Here is a 16,457-nt window from a genome sequence, read left to right as displayed (position 1 = left end):
AAACAAGCAAACAGGATGCTCTCATTCCGTGGAAGAAAAGGATGGTGTTCAGTTCCTGATAGCCAGGGACGGGGGAGCCTGGTGGGCTGCCATCTATGGGGTCACACAGAGTCGGACACGACTGAAGCGACTTTGCAGCAGCAGCAGCAGCCTCTTCCTGTAACCTTTTCAGAAGCTCGCCGCCCCCCCACCCCCGCACCCCCCCCACACACACACTTCCTCTGGACACATGTGAGGTCTTCAGTGCTCCTGTCAAGGGGCACCACACGCACAGCACCAAGACTCCCCCCAGCTTCCCAGCCTGGACTTGGGGGGCTTCTGGACACTGTGGGGACCTCACCTTTGGGAATTAGCTGTCTTTTTCCTTTTGCAGTCAGTTTTCTCCTCAGACCCAAGAGGACAGTTTTCTGTGTCTGCCTTTTTTTTTTTTTTTTCCTTTTTTGAACAGGCTCCTATCATTTTAGTTACTTGCCTTCAGGAGAAAATTAGAGGGATTGGAATTAGGAGAGAGAGCTGGGTGGGATCATGGGGCAAGAGAGATACAGAGTAGTAAAGAATGCTTCAGTTACGCAAGATAAGTTCTAGATATCTAGAACATAATACCTAGAGTTAGCAATATTGTATTGTGCACTTGAATTTTTTTTTTTAAGACAGCAGATCTCATGTTAAGTGCTCTCCTACAACAAAAACAAAAGAGAAAACTACTGCCCTGGCGGCTGGAGTGACTGCTGGCTCTGGCCAGCAGATGGCAACATTGCACCACAGAATCTGATGCGAGCCTTCTACGTGGACACCAAAGGGTCCGGAACTGGAAGACAGGAGGAACAACAGGAAGCATGGGATGGGTTTGGAGCAGGGAGCAGAGAGGAATACGCTGTGACTGGAGGGTCCGTAGGGAGACTGCTAGACACAGAGCCTCAGCTCTGGAGTTTCACTCCTGGGATGGATTCAGCAGGATCCAGTACATCCACTGGACCCGATCCTAATTTCAAGACTTCACTGTCACCTAGGCTTTGGGTGATTTTCAGCAAGTCATTTCACTTCTCTCAGCCTGTAAAAGGAAGCTGCTGCAGTTCCCTCAGGCTGGCCATAACAACAGAACACGGACTGGGTGTCTTAAACAGCAGACATTTATTTTCTCACAGTCCTGAAGGCGGGAAATCGAAGACTGAGATGCCTCAGAGCTGGTTTCTCACGAGACCTCCTTTCCTGGCTTTTTGCTTTGTCCTCACGTGTCCTCTGGGATGGGGGCAGGTGTGGGGAGTCGCTGGTGAAGGAGAGAGGAAAACTCTCTTATGTCTCTTGTCTTACCAGATTAGGACCCCATCCTTAAGACTTCATTTAATCTTACTTTCCTGCTTATAGGCCCTATCTCCAAATACAGTCACAATGGGAGTTAGGGTTCCAACATATAGATCTGGGGAGAACACAATTCGGTCCCTAACAGAAGCTATTAATAACAACAATACCTATTGGACATGAGTGTTATGGGAATCCATAAAAATAAATAGAAGACAAACTATATGATTCTGTCCACTCTAGTCAGTGACTGGTTTCCCTGGTAGCTCAGACGGTAAAGTGTCTGCCTACAATGCGGGAGTGACTAGAGACCAATTTATAATTCCCTAAGCCCAGAGAGGTTTCAGGAAGGAAGGAGAACTCTGTGTTCAGGAATGATGGTATCCTTTTAACTCATCTCAGGCAGGCCCAGGTTTCCCTCCCTGAAAGATGAGCTGTTTAATATTATACACTTCATTCTTGAGCTTCATAGCAAGACTGCCTAAGACAAGACTTTAGGAAGGACTTCCTGGTACCCAAGAGGTATTAGGCAGAGTAAATTCTTTCCTTTCTCTTCCCACTGGAGATCGATGACTAGGGGAAAGTGTCTTGCTGAAGTCTTTGTTATCTATCTGGGCAAGATAGTATTGATGTAAAGGGAGCAGACCTCATTCAGGCGGCCTCAACCTGGGAAGACAGCTAACCCCCTCAAGGTCAGGACCATGGGAAACCTATTTGGAACCTGTGGGGTATTGCTGGAAGGGGATAGGTGGGATAGGTGTGACTTGGGAAAGATCTTCAATAAAAGTGTATAGCATGGGGAGTTCTGCAGCGTCCCAGTGGTTAAGACTCCACATTTCCACTGCAGGGGGGCCTGGGTCCCATTTCTGGGAGGGGAACTAAGATCCTGCATGCCAGGCAGGATAGCCAAAAAAACCAAACCAAAAAAGTGTACAGCATGACACTTGCACTTGGATCTTTCTCCACTTGCTTCCTTTCCAGTGACTCCATCCAAACACACTTCTCCAGCCCAACAGGCACTTCGATCTCCACTTACGGCGCCAGCTGGAAACGAAGAATCTTAAAGATTGGCCGCGTGCTTCCACTGTTGTCAGGGACTGTGGGAGGTGTGAGAGAGAGAAGGGGAGCAGAGCGGGAATGCTAGGAAATCAACATCACAGTATTTGTATTATCATCCTCGTTATTATCATCATCAACAACAGCCCACATTGTTTAACTCCCCCAGGGTCGGGAAGAAGCGGCAGGGTCTGGGCCAGCTAGAGAGGGGGCCCTGTCCAGTTAATGCTGAGTAGTCCTGGCCCTGTGGGGACACCCAGCATAGCCAGGGAAATAGGCCAATCAGTGTCACATGCAAGGTACTCAATGTATGCCTGGCACTTTGTAGGTTTTTGAAAACTTCACGGAGGTGGTAAGCATGGCTCAGGTAGTCTGGGAAGGTTTCACTCAGGAGGTGGCTTTGAGCTGAAAACTGAACGAGAAGTAGCCATTAGAGAAGAGAATAGAAGGACAATGCAGGCAGGAGGGATGCTGTGAGCAAATGCATAGGGGAAGCACAAAACTTGCCTTGTCCAGGAGCCCCAGCAGCTAGTGCTGAGACAAGAGGAGAAATGAGTGATTTCTTTGGGAACAGTTCTTGGAGGGTCTTGAATGTCAAGTGGGCATTTACATTTCCCTCATGAGGCCCTGGAGAGCTCCGCTCTCTGCCTGGAGCTAAGACCTAACATTTTTAGACCAGTCTCTACACATGTATTTCCTCCCTCTCTGTCTCCCCAAAGATTAGACCAGGGACTCACATCCTTTTGCATGTAACATCAGTGTGACTTAGAGCAAATTTCAAGCCCTCTATGTCCCAGCGTCTGTGCCAGGAAATCAAAAACGCGGCCCTGCAAATTCAGTCTAATGATGGGGACAACAATGAACATATGATGTGACCGAACCCATGCTAGAGGGATAGTTATCTCAGCTAGAGAAACTGCAGGCCTTCCTCTTGGATCCAGAAGGTCCAGCATGAATGTGGGGGGAGGACCCTCAGCTGCCCTTCGCTTCCCCAGCTTTCGCATCCCAGCTTCCCCATCTGTGTACTCGCGTGAGATCATAAGTCATAGTACCATAAACCACTCCAGAGTGTGTAATAAGTGAATTATTTACCAATGACCCTGGCTAAATGTTCAGAGGGATAAATGATTAAGCCGCAGATCTGTCAAAAAGTTCTCATAAATAAGTAATTCTGTGCCGCTTTAATGGGCTTTGTAAATTACTCATTCATGCCATTTCGGGATCACTCTGTGGGGTAAATTCCTCACACGTACTGATTTACTGCTTCAGTCTGGATAGGATGGGACAAATTCTGCTAGCCAGCTGGGTAGATCCCCAGGTGCCAGGCCACCTGGCAGAGTCCCCAGAGATGAGGACATCTTCCGGTGTTACCTCACAGGAATGTGGGGTCAGAGGTAGGCTAGACTTCTTGGCTACCTGGAGTTTCAGGAGAACTGCAGTGCCCAGGGTTCTTTTCCTACAAACATTCGCCCAGCGAGAATGTCCTTAACACCCACCATGTCCCAGGCTCTGTGCCAGGAAACCAAAAATGTAGAAGTGTGCCCTGCAAGCTCAATCTAATGGTGGAGACAAGACTGGACACACGATGTGATCAAAGTCACGCTAGAGGGCTACTTGATTTCATTGGAGAGATAGCTGTCTCAGCTGGAGAAACTGGGGACGACTCCTGAGCGTGGGGTCTAAGAGTGTTCACTGTTTACAGAGGCCTGGCTCCAACTCAGTCAAGATGGGCTGCACAGTGTTGCTGTGATAACAAACAGCCCTGCAGTCTCAGTGTCAATCCGAAGACTTACTGCGGCTCAGCTGAGGGCTCTACTCCACCGCCCCACCCCACCCTCCTGCCAGGACTCAGGCTGGTGGGACAGCACCCCCGGGGACGCTGCCACCCCCGGGACGCTGTGGCCGAGGAAGAAGAGAATGGAGCACAGCACACCCTGGCCCCTAGAGCTGCTGACCAGGAGGGTCACTTCTCCTCCCATTTCACTGGCCAGAGAAGTCATGTAGTCATGCTCGAGTGTGACAGAGACAATCTGGAGAAAAAGAAAGAGACGGGGACAGATTGAGAGACAGAAATGTTTGTGAACAGCCCTAAGGCTTACCCTAAGTGCAAATTCTGACTCTATGAACTTAATTAGCTGTGCAGCCATGGGCAAGTTCCTGAACTTTTTTATCTTTTAATTTCTTCAACTGTAAAAATGGGGATATTAATAATAACTACTGGGGACACCACGGCTGGTTCAGTGGTGAAGACTCCACACTTTCACTGCAGGGGGCCCAGGTTCAACCCCTGGTCAGGGAATTAGATCCCATATGCTGCACAGTGTAACCAAAAATAGTGATAACTACTAGTTTTTGGAGGATTGAGTGAGATCATCCATGTTATACACTTAGCACTGTGCCTGCCACATGGTGAGCGCTCAGAAGCTTGGTTGGCTAATGTTATTGTAGCTTCCATTATCAGTAGAAGTAGTAGTAATATCCTGCTGTTCACTCGATAAATTGTGTGCGACTTTGCGACCCCATGGACTGCAGCACGCCGGGCTTCCCTGTCCTTCATCATCTCCCGGAGTTTGCTCAAATTCATGTCTATCGAGTCAGTGATGCCATCCAACCATCTCATTCTCTGCCACCCGCTTCTCCTCCTGCCCTCAACCTTTCCCAGCATCAGGATCTTTTCCAGTGAGTCAGCTCTTTGCATCAGGTGGCCAAAGTATTGGCGTATCAGCTTCAGCATCAGTAACATCCTAGTAGAAGCTGAATACTGAAGAGTGAATGGGTTCCCAGTGGCCTGGGAAGAAGGGGAGGAGCGTCAGGTATGGTGCGGGCTTCCTCTGCCTTCCCAGAGGCTGGAGAAGTATCTGCTCCTGTGGCTTTCACAGCAGCCCAAGTGGCTGCCAAGCGAACAGGAAGAAAAGATCCTGTAAATCAGCTTGTTTTCTCTGAATGTTTCAGGCTGACTGGTAGAGACCCGAACCCATTGCTGGAAGGAGGGCCATTGACTACCAGGGCTCCGCACCTTCTTCAACTTTCATGGGGATCATGAGGCTAACGAGCCGCCTTTGTTTAGCTTATCAAGGCAATCACTCTGGGCCCACAGGTCATAGCCCTGTCCACCCTGCCTGAGTAAGTCCAGGGCCGCCTCGAGTTTTACCTCCACTCTAAAACTGAAGACATGATTTCCCATCTTTCATAATCCAACCAGCTCACACTTACTCACAGCCTGGCAGGCTGCAGAGGAGCATCAGTCAACTCTTTACTCAGTTCATCCCACACTAAGTCCCTACCCTGAGTGAGGGGCTGTGCTGGGAGAGGTGGGACCTCAGACATCTCTACCAGTACCTTCTGGGCCTCCTGGAAACATGCCAGCTACTGGGGGAGATGAGACATGGATGCTGGGAAATGATGACAAAATGTGCTACAGGCATCGAGGGTCAGTGGAAGAAGAACAGTCCTCTGAAACAGGTAAAGGAAAAGCTGTACCTCGGAGGTTCTCCTTACCCACCTTCCAGCCCTGAAGACATGGCCTTGGCCTTGGACTTGGCAGGCACTTTAGGGCCATCAGGGTCTGATCATTGAGCAGAAGGGAAGCAGAGAGCTACAGAGGTGGGAAGAGTAGGACAGGAGAGTGTGAGAAAGATGCTTTGTTTCCAGAAGCAAAAGAGACTAGGCCTGGTGGGACAGGGCCATAAGGACGAGGACACTGACGAGCTTTTGTTCCTCACACGTAATACATCTCATAGCAAAATCAAAACAAATTTTTGCTGTGTATCTACTATGTTTCATGAACCAGGGTTAGATACTTTCATTCTATGATTTATTTACTCCTCAAAGCAGCCCTTTGCTTGCATTTTGTAGAGTTTGCTTCCCAGATGAACAAAATGAGGCTCAAGGAAAGAACTGGCTCACACACGGATGAGCGTGGAGCCAGGATACACCATCTGGTCGTGGGAATCCTGCCTCCAGGGTTTTGCTATTCCCCTTACAACCGTCTTCCGGAGCCCCAGTGAACCTCTTAAAACACTCATCAGATTGTGTTGTTCCTCAGCCTAAAAGCCTTCAATGGCAGCCATCCCCAGAATATAGTCAAAACCTTTAGTATGACATGCAAGTCCCTCCACGTCTGGCTAGGGATGTCTTCAGTCTTCTGTCGCTTCAATCTCAGTTATCGTTGTCTGCACCCGTATTGGAAGAGCTAGTATTTATGGAGCATCTGCTACAAACCAAGTGCTTCTTCCATGGCTCAGTGGTAAAGAATCTGCCTGCAGTGCAGGAGACACAGGGGATGCAGGTTTGACCCCTAGGTCGGGAAATCCCATGGACAGAGGAGCCTGGGACTGCAAAGAGTCAGACAAGACTGAGCACACACACAGATTCACATGATGTACCAGGCACTTAACAAACATTTCACATATACTGTTGTTTCATCCTCCTGACAACCCCCTGAGGCAAATACCACTGCAGCCGCACTTTATGGGTAAGGAAACAGATTCATAGAATGGCTTAGTAATTTGCCCAAGGTCACATATCTTGCAGAGTCTGGGAGTCACACCCAGGCAGTTCACTTCTAGGACAGAAATGCGGATCTCTTTGTGATCCCCACAGCCAATTCAGGTTTCCATGGTTTGACTTATATTCTTTCTTCCTTTTTTTTTTATCTAAAATATCATTTTCTTTCTTCCCTCGATAAAGATCACTTATCATGCAGGTCCGGATGTAGAACTTCTTTTTAAAGTAATTTTCCCCTCTACATTAGGTTAGAGCTTTTAGATTTTTCTAGAGAGTATTGCTATGGAACCAGCTGAGCATCTGTACCTGCTGACTTCTGCTGATATGTCTATCTCCCCTTTTAGAATTAAAGCAACTTGAGGACAGACTCTACCATATCCGTCTTTATTTCCCCAGTCTGAAGGAAAAAGCTTGACCCTACTTCCCCTTCCACATACCACTGAATTCTTCCTTTTCTTTACAGTGAAACTTCTCAAACAGTTGTCTGGACTCACTGTTTCTTATAGGTCTCTCTTCACCTTCTTTCTGGAACCTACTTCAGCCAGGCCTCAGCCCTCCTGACTCCACCAAAAAAGACTGAAATCAAGGTCACCTAGGACTTCCTTATTTTCACTGTTAGCTTGATCTACCAGCAGCCTTTGACACAGCTGACCACTCATTCCCGCTAGAAATTCGGTCTTCCCTTACTTCCAGCACACCTCCCTGCCTTGTGTTTCTCTCCACTCTCCTTCCAAGTCTCCTCTGCTCGTTCCCTTTTCTCTCCTTGACCTCTAAACATTGGAGTGTCCTCTGGTTCTATCTTTGGATCTCTTCTCTTATCTACACTCACTCACTCACATTTTAGGTGATCTCATCCGGTCTCATGACTTTAAATACCATCTATATGCTAATGACTCCCAAATTTATATCTTCTGCTCAGAATATTCTCTCCTGAATTCTAGATTCCATTAGCCAACTATTTACTGGCTAGCTCTACTTGGGTGTCTGAAACACACCTCAAACTTAGCCTGTTTAAAACCAAGCTCCTGATCGTCCCTCGTGCCCTTCCAGCTCCCCGGTGGAGACCTACCCCTTCTGCCTTCTCCCCTGTCTCAGGAAATGACAGTGCCTCCTCCTTGCAGCCACCAGATCCTGAGAGTCATCCTTGACGCTGCTGCTTCTCCCACACCTCACTTGTAATCTGTCAATGAATCACGTCCATTCTACCGTCAAAGGAAATCTAGACTACTCTCACCCACTCACCAGCTCTCACCTTGGTCCAAGTCACTCTTCCGTGATTGTTGAGCCGCACCCCGCCTGCCACCTGGCCTGCCTGCTTCTGCCTATTTCCCCGTAGCTGCCAAAATGCTCCTGTGAAAATATGTCAGGCAGAATCGTCATCATTCCTCTGCTCACTACCTTCCATTGGCAGCACAACACATCATATCAATGTGAAATATCAATATCATATCAATTTTAACACTTGGGAGTCTTTGCAATGATCGTTGAGGGCTTTCTGACCTTTTCCTTTCTGTTCCTTGATGGGTCTCCTCACCCTCTGGGCTCAAGTGATACTCTTCTCTCTACACTCTCTCAGACACATTAGACATGTGCCCACCTTATGGCCTTAGCACTTGCTATGCCCTCCCTAGAATGTTCTCCCCAGATTTCTGCACATCTAACTCCCTTACCTCCTATAGTTCTTCATTATGTGTCATCTTTTCTATGCATCTTTGCCAGGGCAACCTCCCCTAACATTTTCTATTCCCTCTTTTTACTTTATCTCCTTGCATGCATGCTAAGTCACTTCAGTCATGTCTGACTCTTTGCAACCCTATGGGCTGTAGACTGCCAATCTCCTCTGTCCATGGGATTCTCCAGGCAAGAATACTGGAGTGGGTTGCCATGCCCTCCTCCAGGGGATCATCCAGACCCTGGGATTGAATCTGCATCTCCTGCACTGGCAGGGGGTTCTTTACCACTAGCACCACCCGGGAAGCCCATTTATCTCCTTCAGTTCAGTTCGGTTCAGTCGCTCAGTCATGTCCGACTCTTTGTGACCCCATGAATCGCAGCACACCAGGCCTCTCTGTCCATCACCATCTCCCGGAGTTCACTCAGACTCATGTCCATCGAGTCGGTCATCCTCTGTCATCTCCTTCTTCTCCTGCCCCCAATCCCTCCCAGCATCACAGTCTTTTCCAATGAGTCAACTCTTCGCATGAGGTGGCTAAACTACTGGAGTTTCAGCTTTAGCTTAGTCCTTTCAAAGAAATCCCAGGGCTGATCTCCTTCAGAATGGACTGGTTGGATCTCCTTGCAGTCCAAGGGACTCTCAAGGGTCTTCTCCAACACCACAGTTCAAAAGCATCAGTTCTTAGTTACATTTAATTATTTGTCTGTAATTTATTTTGTTAAATATGATGTTTATTTGCTTATTTATTTTGGGCTGTGCCCAGTCTTAGTTGCAGCACTCGGGATCTTCTGGGCTTCTCTCTAGCTGTTGCTTAGTTGCCTCATGGCATGTGGGTTCAATCCCAGGGTTTGGAACATCCCCTAGAGAAGGAAATGGCAACCCGCTCCACTATTGTCACCTGAAAAATCCCATAGACAGAAGAGACTGGTGGGCTACAGTCCGTGGGGCCGCCAAGAATTGGACACAACCAAGCACACACAGGGCGCAACACAGCCTGTGGGATATTAGTTCACCAGCCTGGGATCAAACCACGTCCCCCGCGTTGGAAGGCAGATTTTCAACCACTAGACTACCAGGGAAGTCCCTATCTATAACTTATTTGTAATATTGTCTATTTACCCCAAGATAAATGCAGAGGCTTTGTGAGGGGGCCGGGGTTGGGGGTTGATTGGCTAGTTAGCTGGTTTGCTTCCCTGATAGCTCAGTTGGTAAAGAATCCACCTGCAATGCAGGAGACCCCAGTTAGATTCCTGGGTTGGGAAGATCCCCTGGAGAAGGGAAAGGGTGCCCACTCCAGTATTCTGGCCTAGAGAATTCCATGGGCTGTATAGTCCATGGGGTCACAAAGAGTTGGACACGACTAAGCAATTTTCACTTTCTTTCACTTTTGTTTTAATCACTGTTGTTTCTCCAATGCTAGTACAATACTTAGCACATAGTAGGTACTCAATAAATATTGGATGACTAAATGAACAAATCTTTGTAACTCTAGCACCTAGACAAACATTTGTGGGACCGCTATTATAGTGGTGCTTCTCCATTGGCAGCAAGCACTGCACATTTTCAAAGCATCAGCTGCCACTCCATTCACATGTAAATACAGAAACACAGCCTCAAGCCAAAGAGAAATTACTTTTGTGTTCCCCTGTATGTGTGGATTGCCTATGCCTCGGTCCCATCTATCAGAGAGGAGAACAGACAGTTGACTGGAATGTAGTTCACTTACACAGAGAAGAAATGACTTGAAAACTAGCTACTTGATGAGTAAAGTTCTGGAAAATGCTCTCTTCAAAAGGAGAGAAGCAGTTTCTCACTCACCTGGGAGGAAATTTCTGGTTTATTGTGTTTCTCTCCAAAGTTATGGCTTTCCAATCCTGCCAGAAGCCACCAAGGGAGCACTGCCTTTCAGAATGGGGCTTCCAATTCTGAAAAATTAATTTTAAATAGAGACACATTACACCTCCCCACAGAGCACTTAATGGAAAAGTGCTACTTAGACTCAACTTGGCTGCCAAGTCTGCTCAGGCTGGGGGACCATTGGTGGGTGGCTCTCGGTCCCACTAACCCATCCCCATAGACCCAGTCTGGCTCCCAGACCCTCCTCCCTCCCAGAATCACTACAGTCCTGATTTCTCTTTTAAGTGGTTGATATTCCTCATCACCCATTTAAATTCCACACAAATTTACTAATGTCTGTTTTTCACCTTGCACTGTACTAGGTATTGGGAGAAGGTGTGAAGACAGAATGAATGTTCCATCATTTCATGAATTAAGGTTGGAGAAGCTATATCATAGGATCCTTCAAGAACCACCATATTCTTCATTAACTCACACTGATTGATTGCAGCCACAGAGCCAAGAACTGTGTACAAGTCAGCAGACACAATGTATATATTTATTAAACAGATTGGATACTAAGAAAAGGCTTTAAATGCAAAACAAGCCAAGAGGCAGTTTGCTGTAATGGCAATAACATGTCATTGGGATTCTAACAATCTGGGTTCATGGTCCATCACTGCTGTTTCTATGCTATGGATAAGTTTCCTTGTTTTCCTCATCTGCAAAATAGAAATAATAATAACTCTACTGCCTACTTCACAGGGCTATCATTTACAAGGATGGATGTGTCATTATTTAAATTGCTATTGCTTCTAGTACAACTGCTGTTGCTACCAGACACAGTCATTATTCTGGGAAGGGTTCCCTAGGAAGGCTTCCTGGGGGAGGTAGAACTTGGAACCTGGTCTGTTGCCATCTCAGCTTAACCATTCTTATCTACAAACTGACCTCTCCCCACTGCAGGCAGTAAGCTCTCTAACCACAAGTCTGCTGTTTAATATCCTTATTATGTACTTCCCTCGTGGTCCAGTGGTTAAGAATCCGCCTGCCAATGCTGGGGACATGGTTTGATCCCTGGTTGGGGAAGACACCACTAAGCCAGTGAGCCACAACTTCTGAAGCCCATGTGCCCTAGAGCCCGTCCCCCACAACAAGAGAAGCCACTGCAGTGATATGCCTGTGTACTGAAACTAGAGAATAGTTCCCACTTGTTGCAACTAGAGAAAGCCTGTGGGCAACAACAAAGATCCAGAGCAGCCAAATATAAATAAATTATTTAATTTTTTAAATATCCTTATTACAACACAGATCACTCTCCTACTTCCAGCCTTTTAACTCCCCCTCACCGTCAAGAAAATCCAAACACCTCCAATGACTTCTGTGATGCTGGGAAATCCTCTCCAATCTCAGCTCCTGCCAAAGCTGTCCTTGTATCTGCATTCTGCCTTTCTCAAGATGCCCCTTGCTCACAGACCTAGGTCAGCCCATGCTCCTCTCTAGATGAAGCCCAGCCAACTCCTCTCTTCACCCATCTCACATCTAGCCAACTTTCAAGACATGGCTCAAGAGCCACCTCCTCCAGAAAGCCTTTCCTGACCCCCACGTTGAGTTCTGCACTCCACTTCTGTTATCCCACTGTGCCCTAGGCTGACATCTGCTTGTAGCTCAGCACTTACCATGGTGATTTGTTATTGCTTGCTCATCTGTTCCTTCAGTCTGCAAACTTCTTGAGGACCTGGAAGATGACTTGCACCTCTGAATCCCCAGAGCACTCAGAAGTCTCTTGAAAAAAAAAAAAATTTTACTAAGTGAAAATATTAGCAATGGAAAAGAGCAGAATCAGTGGAGAGACATGAAAAAGGTATTCCATCCAGGCAGTGCAGTCAGGAGAAATAAAGATGTGCAAGCTGGAATGGGGTGATGGGGTGAGGTGGAAGAGTAATAGGCAGGCAAATGGATCCGGAGCCTCTGCTCTAAGGGATGATTAGGAAATAAGACTGGGAGGCATGAGAGTGCTGGTCACCGACGCTGTGAATGCTGAACCCGATCCCATAGGATATAACGTGGGCCTGACAAGGCAGAACTATTCTTTTTTTTTTTTTTTTTGGTAAGGCAAACTGATGCACGCTATACTTTTTTAAAAATTTATTTATTTTTATAAATAAATACAAGTAAATAAATTTTATTTATTTATTATAGTTCTGCTGAGCCTTTGTTGCTGCACACAGGCTTTCTCTAGTTGCAGTGAGTGGGGGCTACTCTTCGTTGAGGTATGTGGGCTCCTCATTGTGGTGGGCTCCCTGGCTGCAGGGCACGGGCTTTAGGTGCTTGGGCTTCGGTAGTTGGGCTTAGTTGCTCCGAGGCATGTGGGATCTTCTTGGGATTGAACCAATGTCCCTTGCATTGCAAGGTGGATTCTTAAGCCACTGGTACTCACGAGGGAAGCCCCAAAGCAGCAGTATTCTGAGACATTTAAGGAGAGAAGGGATGGGACCTGGGTGCCTGGCCTGTGTGCAAGAAGGGTATCTGGAAAAAAGACTTGGTTGGTACCAGATTTGGCAGTGATGAGGGCAGGTCAGACACAAACTTGGTGAAGAGATTTTGTGGATATAATTAAGGTCCCAGATCAGTTGACTTTGAGTTAATTAAAAGGCAGATTATTCTGAGCCTACTTAATCAGAAAAAAACCCTTAATAAAGGAACAGGGCCCTCACTGGAAAAAGAGATTCAAAGCAGCAGAAACAATCTCCTGCTGGCTTAAAGAAGAGGACATTCATAGTGTGAGTGGCCTATAGAGAGAGCTGGCTTCTAGGAGCTGACTGCCTCAGTCCCACAACCACAAGGAATTGAGCAGAGAACCTCTTCACAGTCTCCATGACAAAGCCCTACAGACTTCCCTACAGTTGGTAAAGAATCCTCCTACAATGCAGGAGACCCTGGTTCGATTCCTGGGTGAGGAAGATCCCCTGGAAGAAGGGAAAGGCTACCCACTCCAGTATTCTGGCCTAGAGAATTCCATGGACTGTATAGTCCATGCAGTGGCAAAGAGTGAGCTTTCACTTTCACAGACTTCCCAAGACACTTTCCCTACATCCTGGACTCTAGACCTCCTGGGCTAGTAATTACCTACTCCTATTACCCTATTCCGACTTCCCTGGGGGCTCAGATGATAAAGCGTCTGTCTACAATGTGGGAGACCTGGGTTCTATCCCTGGGTTGGGAAGTTCCCTAGAGAAGGATATGGCAACCCACCCCAGTACTCTTGCCTAGAAAATCCCATGGACGGAGGAGCCTGGTGTCCATGGGGTCGCAAAGAGTCAGACACGACTGAGCGACTTCACATTACCCTATTCCAGCTTCATCCCTTTCTTTCTGCCCAGACTTCTGACCTACAGAACTGTAAGCAAATAAATTCATGTTGTTTAGAACTGCTAAGTCTGTGGTATTTGATTACACAGCAATATATCACTAATCTAAGGGATCTTGAGTCAGCAATGTAGCATCAGAGAAATGTGTGCAGGGTGAGCTTCTGAGAGTCTTTTTCATAAAGAAGACTCCACAGAGAAGAACAACTACAGCTCTCCTAGTTCAAAACATCCCCAAAGGCAGAGACCACATCTCCTGCCACCTGCGGATCCTTTCTGCCCACCCCACTGCCTTACCTCCAGGCCCCTACATTTCTCAGGTATTACAAAACTGTAAATTGGTTAAGGTTTTCAAGGCTCTCCTCTCCAGAGAACAGGCACTGGAAACAACCCAAGGGTGTCTCTTTAGAGGATTTGTTGAATAAATCATGTTATATCCACATAAGGAAGTACTATTAAAGTGGGGGGGAAAGGCAGCCACCTTTAGAGATATGAGGAAAATCTCCCGGCTATATTGTTAGGTGAAAAAAGAGAGGGGCAGAACACTGAACACCAGTGTCTAAGAAAAAGTGAAAGTGAAAGTCGCTCACTCGTGTCCGACTTTGAGACCCCATGGACTATATAGTCCATGGAATTCTCCAGGCCAGAATACTGGAGTGGGTAGCCTTTTCCTTCTCCAGGGGATCTTCCCAACGCAGGGATCGAACCCAGGCCTCCCACATTACAGGCGGATTCTTTACCAGCTGAGCCACAAGGGAAGCTGTCTAAGAAAAGAAGACTCTAAACTCATGCATTTGTATGGGCTTGTGAAGGCACTGGAAAGCAAATTAATCCAGTTCCCTATAAGAGATGGAATGCGGGGGGGGGTGGGGGGGGCGGCGGTTGGAGAGCAGGGATGATGAAGATGGTAAAAATGAGACTTCTCAATACATTCCTTTTTATATCATTCTTTAAACCTTTGAACTTATTCAAAATAAATTATTTAAAGGTACTGACAAGGAAAAAATATTTTTTTCTACTTCCTTAATGCTGTATCTATATGAGACGATGGATGTTCACTAGAACTCTTGTGGTAATCATTTCACGATGTACGTAAGTCAAATCATTATGTTGTACACCTTAAACTTATACAGTGCTGTATGTCAATTATATCTCAACAAAACTGTGAAATAAATGAATAAATTAAGGTACTGAAACATTTTGAGGGGAAGAGATTCCTAGAGGACCAAACAAACTGAAGAGCTGTGATTCTATGACAGGCAGCCTCCAAATTGAACAGAAAGAAGACTAGCCAGATATGATTTTGCAACCAGGAAGGTGATATTCCTGTGTGCTAGATTATATTAACTAGGATCTGTGTGACCAGGTACTTCTGTGAGGTCCTGAATGTGTTAGAGTAAAGTGAGGGAGGTGTTAGGATGTGTTTGTGGGGCTGTGTGTGGGAATGTTACAGGGTCCAGTCAGTCTAGGGCAACCTAGACAATCCTGATATCTGCAAAATTTGGTGGTAGACTGGTCTGGACAAGGAGGGTGGTAAGAGCTAGATTGTGTTCCCCAAAATCCATGTTTGAGGGTCCTCAGAATGAGACTATATATGGAAATTAGGCCTTTGAAGAAGCAAATAGGACTTCCCTGGTTGTCCAGTGGTTAAGAGTCCACCTGCCAATGCAGGGGACACAGGTTCAATCCCTAGTCCGGGAAGATTCCACATGCTTCAGGGCAACTACTTAAGCCTGCGCCCTAGCGCCCATGCTATGCAACAAGATTAGTCACTGCAATGAGAAGCCAGAGCACTGCAACTAGAGAGAGGTCCTGGATGTAACCAGAGAAAGCCAGGAAGACCCTGTGTGGCCAAAAATAAATATTTTAAAGATGTAATTAAATTAAAATAAGATCTTTACGTGAAAGTGAAGTTGCTCAGTCGTGTCCGACTCTGCGACCCCATGGACTGTAGCCTACCAGGCTCTTCTGTCCATGGGATTTTCCAGGCAAGAATACTGGAGTGGGTTGCCATTGCTTTCTCCAGGAGATCTTTCCAACCCAGGGATTGAACCCGGGGCTCCCGCATCGTAGGCAGAGGCTTTACCGTCTGAGCCATCAGGAAAGATCGGTATGGTTGGCCTTAATCCAACATGGCCGGTGTCCTTATTTGAAGAGATTAGGACACGCACAAGGACTAAGGGAAACCGTGGGATGGCCCGGGAGAAAAAAGGAGAGCTGCCTCAGAAGAAACCAGTCTTGCTGACACACTGCTTTGGGACTTCTAGCCTCCAGAGCTGGGAGAAAATGTTTACACCACCCGGTCTGCGGCAGCCACAGCAAATAGATACAAAAGGGAACTGGCCTGCGGGCAGGGAGGATAGCTTTGCTAAGGGGTGAGCTCAGAAGAGAAGCAGGGGCAAGGGGGTGAGAGGGGATGGTGCTGAGGGCGGCACAACTTTGGGGGGTCCTGGAAGAAAAGGAAGAGGGGCAGAGCACAGAAGAGAGGAAGGAGAAGTCCTGCGAGCCTGTGTGTGTTTGCGGGGTGGTGGGCAGTGAGCGGAAGGTACAAAGTCTCTCATTTCTCTCTCTTAAAATCCCATTTTCCCCAGAGCCAGCCCTTCCCCAGGGCCACACTCTCAATGTCCCTCTGTTCTGCTCGGGGAGCAGAAGGTTTGGCTCCGAGGAGGGCCCAGTGCAGAGCCGCCCGCCCCTCCCCGCCATCTGACAGCCCATTG

At 47.2% G+C, this 16,457-nt stretch overlaps 1 protein-coding gene across 1 annotated transcript in view; it reads left to right on the top strand.

The window, feature by feature from the left end:
* LOC531264 (CD5 antigen-like) overlaps positions 1 to 11,177 on the top strand; it is a 48,264-nt gene extending 37,087 nt beyond the window's left edge. Inside the window, exon 3 of the mRNA XM_059884957.1 lies at positions 10,756 to 11,177. Coding sequence (XP_059740940.1) covers positions 10,756 to 10,877 — 122 coding nt within the window. The 3' untranslated portion in view covers positions 10,878 to 11,177. The remainder of the gene's footprint in view (positions 1 to 10,755) is intronic.
* Positions 11,178 to 16,457: the final 5,280 nt, after the last annotated feature.

The sequence above is a fragment of the Bos taurus genome, chromosome 3, assembly GCF_002263795.3.
Source record: "Bos taurus isolate L1 Dominette 01449 registration number 42190680 breed Hereford chromosome 3, ARS-UCD2.0, whole genome shotgun sequence".
Classification (NCBI taxonomy): Eukaryota; Metazoa; Chordata; class Mammalia; order Artiodactyla; family Bovidae; genus Bos; species Bos taurus.
The sequence above is the reverse complement of the archived record's forward strand: the minus strand, read 5'-3'. Positions and strand labels throughout refer to the sequence as shown.